General features: G+C 34.5%; 1 protein-coding gene and 1 pseudogene across 2 annotated transcripts in view; both read left to right on the forward strand.

Annotated features, from left to right (window-relative positions):
- LOC107672050 (sodium-dependent lysophosphatidylcholine symporter 1-like) overlaps positions 1-1,446 on the forward strand; it is an 11,165-nt gene extending 9,719 nt beyond the window's left edge. For both annotated transcript variants that reach the window (XM_016465139.1, XM_016465141.1), the window contains one exon: positions 1,177-1,446. In XM_016465139.1, the coding sequence (XP_016320625.1) occupies positions 1,177-1,216 (40 nt within the window). In that variant the 3' untranslated portion in view covers positions 1,217-1,446. The remainder of the gene's footprint in view (positions 1-1,176) is intronic.
- A 1,418-nt stretch (positions 1,447-2,864) lies between these two features.
- LOC107671947 (peptidyl-prolyl cis-trans isomerase FKBP1A-like) lies at positions 2,865-5,396 on the forward strand (annotated as a pseudogene).
- Positions 5,397-7,187: the final 1,791 nt, after the last annotated feature.

Genomic DNA, 7,187 nt, shown 5'->3' on the forward strand with positions numbered 1-7,187 from the left:
GGTGTAAATAAGAGATTCATTGTGCAGTGTAGGGAGCTTCGTCGATTATAATGGAACTTTGTAAGATCGCGATGAGTGAGTGACGGCTTGTAATGATTATTAAGGGAGTTTGCAAATGTGATATTGACTTAATACAACAGTTCATTAAACAAGAAATTAATATTAAGTGACTTGCATTGTCTGACTACAACACTATTGCCTGATTTTGCTCTATTTCATCAACGAAAATAGTTTCAAACAAAGTCACAGCTGAGCCCCTGCACATTTCCAAGCAAACACAGTGGTGTTTCGTTTATGAAAGTGCGTTTTTAAACAAATCTGAATCAATTACCCATTCATAAAGCCAGTCACTTGCTTCATTCCTGAATGAATTAGTTGTTCGAACGAATCAATTGAATGAATGATTCAGTGATAAACTCAATGATTTGCCGCCACCTACTGGCAGTTTTATTATTAATTATTCTAATATTTTATCAGAATTTGATTATTGGTTAGAAGGTGCTCCTGAAATTTGACTGTGCTCCTAAATTTTTTTTTTATTTTAAAAGAAAAGTATGCGTAGAGCCCTGTTTAACCACTTTTTATTAATTTAAAAACTGAGAAATTCTCTCAAATTTAAATCTTTTACAAGAATTACAGCAAAAACCAGTTTGATGCAAGAATATATATTTTTATTAATATTTGAGAAATTGTATTTGAATATTACCACTGTGAACTCCATTGACTTCAATGGATTTAACTAAATTCCTTTGAACACGTCTGCTCAAAGTGGTCTAAATTTATGAAACCTACACATTCAAAACCTCATTACTCTGAAATTTTTAATGTAAATGTTAAGTGTAAGTGAAATGTTAAGTACTGTAAGAGGTCTTTCATGATGCTACATATGCTGGGGTGTGAATTTGATAGGTGCTTGAAATTAAATAAATAGTGCTTTAAAAAGTCCTTGAATCTGGTGTTCATGAAAGAGTGGGAACCCTGTTTATTACAGAAGCAACTTCTTATACACTGAAGGCCAAGATTCATTTTACTTATATGAAAATTAAAGTCTAGTATATTATGTTCAGAGATGTCTTCATGTTCTCACACTGTGTTTCTGTTTTGCATGAAATGCTTGACAAGTTGCAATAGCTGTATTAACTTTTCCATCACTGTGTGTTATCTTGTCGTACACAGGACAGAGACCGGCTTGAAAGAAGACGAACTAAGCCTATGAAGTAATGAGTGGCTTTCACTACTTTTGTAACACTGCTGAACTGTTGATCATGAACATGCTCTGTTTTCACCTCAGTGTAAAGGCTTTTTTATTGTGCATTGTGAATATTTTTCAATCCTGCTCCAGGGGACCCTAACCTTATTTAGGAGTCTCACTAATCATACACACATATTTCAGGTCAGGGAGATTTCTACTAATGAGCTGAATCTCTACTAAAGAGATGAATAAAAGAGACATCGAAAACGTGCATTGCTTTGGGGCCCTCAGAACTAGAATTGAGAAATATTAGTGCACTTAAAGGAGCAGTGTGTAATTTCGGCACCATATACAGACAAACAGATAATCCTGCCTCAAACCCATATTAAGCTGATGTTGCTGTGTAAAAAGTGTTTATATCAACCAGTGAATAAATGGCTTACTGATAACTGTTTCTACATATTACAGGTTTTTTTTAATTGCTTACACACTAAAGGTTGTAGGCTACTTAAGGCACAATCTTCAGACCAAGTCTGCAAAAATGCTAGCACATTATCTGTTCTTGTGTTTAATTTGCGAAAAACTGCTATTTAAATGCCACACTTACAGTTTTTTCCAACTGCTTACACACAAAATCTTTACTTGTCACACAATTTCTGAAGCCTGACACTCAAACACCAGAACCACACACCAAATCTGCAAAACCATACACTAATTCTCGGCCATTGACTTCATAAAACACTTTTTGCAAAACACAACACACAATTCTCTATGTAACACACAACAATCTAACAGGAATTAATATGTTTACTTTTTAAATATATAGGCTACTGAAAATGCATTCAAGTCACCTTTTAGTATAAAATTCTACTGTAAAGCAGCACTAAGCCAAGACTGTCTCAAGTAAGTCAGTGTTGATTCAGTTCAGTTCAAGAACTGTGAAGCTCACCAATTGTGTATTTTTGTAGCCTACATATGTACATGTGAGTGCTATGACAAACTCCAGTTTTTGTGCTCCAGTGCACACTGAACAATCAAAAGATACAAGATAGTGTTTTACATTTGTCATATCCGTGTGTAGCTCGGCATGTTTATATATTTTTGTAGTTGTGTAGCCTACAGTTAATGCAAAAATACCATATTTTGCAAAAGTTAAAATGGTTTTGAAGGAAGTGTTTGCTTTCGCAGGAGATGCGTACTGTTTTGCATGTTGTATGCATGTTTTGTGTGTATTAGAGTTTAGAGAAAAGAGCCATATTAGTTTCAGAAACTAAGCAATTTTAAAAACTATAAGCTGGGAGAGAGTATTATAACGTTGAAAGCATACACACAGCTAGTCTAAGTGTTTGTAACAGCACTTTTATTCCACACTGGTAATGACGATAATGAAGTAAAAGTGTATAAATAAACAGCAACGTGTAAATACGTGCATGTGCATGGTCTTCTGTTGTGCATTGCGCCCCCTTGTGGCAGTTTAACATGTGTTGGGTTACTTGACATGTTGTTCGTGGAGGGGGCGTGGGTCCGTGGGAGGTGGATCCGTGCTACTCCAGGCAGTCACCCACATTACAACACTACAGATGAAATGGGTGTTGAGAGCATGTTATGTAATAGGTACTTTACAATGAGCTGGAGGCTGGGGGATTCATCTATCTTTTCTTTTTTGTACATACAAAATAGCATTTAAATGTAGTTATTTGCTTTTTTAAACAATAGGCTAATTGTATTTTTCACTCACTTGGCATAACAAAGGAGACGGGTCGCATTTGTCATCAGCAGGATTTATGTTAAATTAGTGCGCTGCTATTGGGCCCTCTCTCCGTTTTCTCGCTGCGGTCATGTGACCCGACAGCATCGCTCCTTTCCGCCTGCAAACAAACAGCTGTGAGCGAGACAGTGTGCAGCAGGGCTCTTCAGAAACATACAGTACGTTACACGAGCGGGACAAAATGGGAGTGGAGATCGAGACCATAACCCCCGGAGATGGTAAAATCACCGTAATGCAGCTTCTATCACGTAAAGTAGAGTATTATTTGTTAAGTTGCGTGCGTTTAACAGCATTATATTATTGCTCTGTCTCCTGCTCCCTGTTTCTCCTCGCGCTGCTATTACAGGGAGGACTTTCCCCAAAAAAGGACAGACATGTGTGGTGCATTATGTTGGTGAGTTGAATTTCAGATGTTCTTTTGGTGGGTGTATTGATGTTGTATTTTTGTGAACGAATATGGATTTTTGTATATGGAAATTTATAATAACTGACTTAATTTAGAAAAAAAAAGGTTAATGCATATTTCCAAACAATCCGTGTTAAAATGACATATATCTGAAGAGTGGGGGGTGCTGTAAAGATACAGTACAATATACAGAGGAAGACAAATAAAGCCGTTATGTCTTTTTGAACTTCGCATTACATTCTCATGACCCTTACTCGATTTTCTTTTTCTTTTTGTTGCATTTTTTCCTGCATCTTTCTTGTTTCTGATTTTTTTTTATCATTCTACTCTCTCTCTCTTAAAATTGTTTACTTAGATTTAAAAAAAAACTTTTTCTTTACTTTTACTTTTCTATGATTTCTCTATGCTTTTTAAAATGTACTAAAGCAAATAAACATAAAATAAAAACTGAAACAAACAAACAAACAAACAAAAAAAACCCCCACAAATGTATGAAAAGGTATGTCGAGCAGGGAGAAAGTAAATAATGAAGGAATCGGACTCGGGAAGACAAAGCACTCCAAACTAATTTCCACCTTGTGCTTCAGGGCTTCCATCTCATTATTTCTTTATTACATGGGAAGAAGAGTGGGAGATATTCATATTGAGTCATAGCAACAGGTCAGAAAGAACTATTGTTGTTCAAGAGAATTACTATGTATAGTATAGACATACTGAATAAATGTAACTGATTCCTGCCTTGTGTTGATGAGTGGATCAGTGACTCTTTTCTGCTTGTGTTTATGTTCATATGTTACTGTATTTTTGCCATGTTCTTGAAAGAGGTACATGTCTCATATCCTGATAATTTACTGCTATTAAACAGGGGTTAGAGAGACAGAAAATCTCCCTGATAGAGCAGAACAATAATAAAGTAGCCCATTTATCTGATGCTCTAACCTCATTTCCTGTTTTTCTGGCCTTCTGTCCTTTTCCTCTTAAATCTTTAGGCTCTCTGACAGATGGACGGAAGTTCGACTCTTCCCGTGACCGTGACAAGCCATTTAAGTTCAAGATTGGTAAACAGGAAGTGATCCGTGGCTGGGAGGAAGGTATTGCGCAGGTATGTGATGGTGTTTTGTCCACTCAGAAAATCATATGTAACACTTTTTGAGTTTAATTAAGTTTAAATGATGTTCTAATGAAGCACTACCAAATCCAGTCCACCTTGATATTTCAATGAAAAAGAAAATCACATAATTCATGCTGATATTTGTGTGACTTTTAGATGAGTGTGGGACAACGTGCAAAGCTGACCTGTTCACCTGATTTTGCCTACGGTAATAAAGGCCATCCTGGGATTATTCCCCCAAATGCGACCCTCATCTTCGATGTGGAGCTTCTCAGTTTGGTGTGATTTAATGCATTAACAATGCCTTTTGTTAATTTTGATTATATTATAAATGTTTCAAGTGTCAAAAGGTTTAGTCTTAACATTAGAAACTTGATTAAATAAATTTTCTCTTTATGTCAGGCCATATTTTAGTCATTCTTCTCAGAACCAGCTTTATTCAGCATCCCATCCCACAGTTTTGGGCACATTATGTAAAGATCTGTGCTTTATTTTATCAGAGTTCTCCAACATTTTATCTTTTGCTTTAGTCACATTACATCAGAAATAATTCTTTAGCTCCTTTAATTTTAATCCAACATTCTTCCTGTCTAATTGATACAATATCACCAAATCATCAAAAACCTTGCAATGTCCTTAATCCTGAACTTGAACCCCTGAAGGAACCCTTTAGACTTCTCTTCTCTTGTGACTTTTTCTTACACTGTGATTGTTGTTGGCTTGAAACCAAGTACAAACTTGTTAAAGAATCGGCGACTTTATCCCTGAATAGTAATCCCAAAAAAAGAAAACAGAAATATATCTTAAAGATCTTATGTTTGGAAAATAAACATTTGCATATTTATTGCATTGTTATGCTTTAGATTTAATAAATACTAGTGCTGTCAAACGATTAATCGCGATTAATCGCATCCAAAATAAAAGTTTTTGTTTCCATAATATATGTGTGTGTGTACTGTGTATATTTATTATGTATATATTTAAGAAAAATATGTTACAGTTATATATTTAATATATTTATATATGATATGAATTATATGAATACATGAATATATGTAAATACATGTAAATATTTTCAAAATATATGCTGTATGTGTGTGTATTTATATATACATAATATACACAGTACACACATATTATGTAAGCAAAAACTTTTATTTTGGATGCTGACAGCACTAATAAATACATAAATGACATTTAATGATTTTTAACATAAAGTATGTAATTTTCAGTCAGTATTGAATTGTAAGGTTTGAACAGGTTCGCTGGTTTTAATTAGTACAAAGAAGCAAAATCTTGAACAAACCTTGTGCCTGCTAGTATGGTTGACACCTGCCAGAATACCACTGGTTTTGTATATTTACAAAGTGACCATATCAACTGAAAAAGTGCCATCATATTACCTGAAATCAAACTTTATGTTAGACCAGGCTGATTAATACAAATAATGAAGTTTGAAGTGATAACTGCTATTTCTGTCAGTTTGGTGAGCAACATTATTATACATAGTTTTTGTTTATTTTTGCAGTATTTTATTAGCATGCAGCTATTTGGAAATGTTTTAAATGTGTTTACTTTGTTCTGTGTTTTATTAGGTTGTGTAGTTGAGTAGGTGGCGCATTTGGCACTGTAGCAATGGACGCATGCCATTCTTAGTGCTTAAAGATTTTGTGATCATGTTTCACTGTTCATTGTCTCATCAAATCTCAAAACCAACCATTAACTTGCTAATTATTATCTATAATTGATGGGCACTTTCTGTTCTCATGGAGAATTTGTTTCATTGATGGACAAAGATGTCTGAAAATCAAAATAAGGGGTTGTGGCTTCCTAGCACATCGTGACCTACACTAGTGTGACATACACTACTTGCCATTCATGTATCCATTTTGATGCTAAATTATTTGTAGCTATTCATGGATGTTAATGTAGGTTGCACTGCCAAGACAATTGATGTGAATATATTGGATGCAGATACAGTGACAGTGCTCTTTTGTATTGACATGGAAATAATTTTTAATTTAACAGAATCTGTAGATGCTTAAATATTTGAGTGGATGCTGGCGATTTCTGTGATTACAAGTCAAGCATCAAATATATGGCTTTAATATTACTGTAATGCACTGTATATTTATGTATTGTCTTAAAGACAATAAAATAATTCAAATGTGCTATGAAGTGCTTTTACACGTTTTGGAAAATGTTGCTTGTTTTTGTCATTTCAGATAAGTACCTTCACTGTTTTATGTCCACTAATAATCCTATATGTTCTTTTATTGATACTTCTAATATAATAAATGAAAGCTGAAGAGCAGGATACATTTACCTTCAAATTTAGTGGAAGCAGATTTAGAATGAGATCCAACTGTAGGGCAGCAATTCATTTACAGCTGATGTATGGTTCAGCAATTTACTCATTATGGAACCTCTTATAGCTATAACACATAACCAAAACATACAAATTATTGTAGTCATTTAATGTAGTTACTGAACTAAATTTGATATATTGGTAAAACTGATAACTTGGTATTCCAGCACTGCCATCAAGAAAAAATAACTGATCCCAGATCAGTCCAGTGATTTTACAGTATTAACAATAACTGGACTCTGGAGTTATTGTTACCATGGTAGTTTTTGGCAGTCAGAGTGACTGTGCTTAAGTTAATGAGTAATAAAAGTATAAATAGAAGTTTCAGCCCAGCCTCCTTCA

This window comes from Sinocyclocheilus anshuiensis, unplaced genomic scaffold (assembly GCF_001515605.1).
Source record: "Sinocyclocheilus anshuiensis isolate Anshui unplaced genomic scaffold, SAMN03320099.WGS_v1.1 scaffold1053, whole genome shotgun sequence".
NCBI lineage: Eukaryota > Metazoa > Chordata > Actinopteri > Cypriniformes > Cyprinidae > Sinocyclocheilus > Sinocyclocheilus anshuiensis.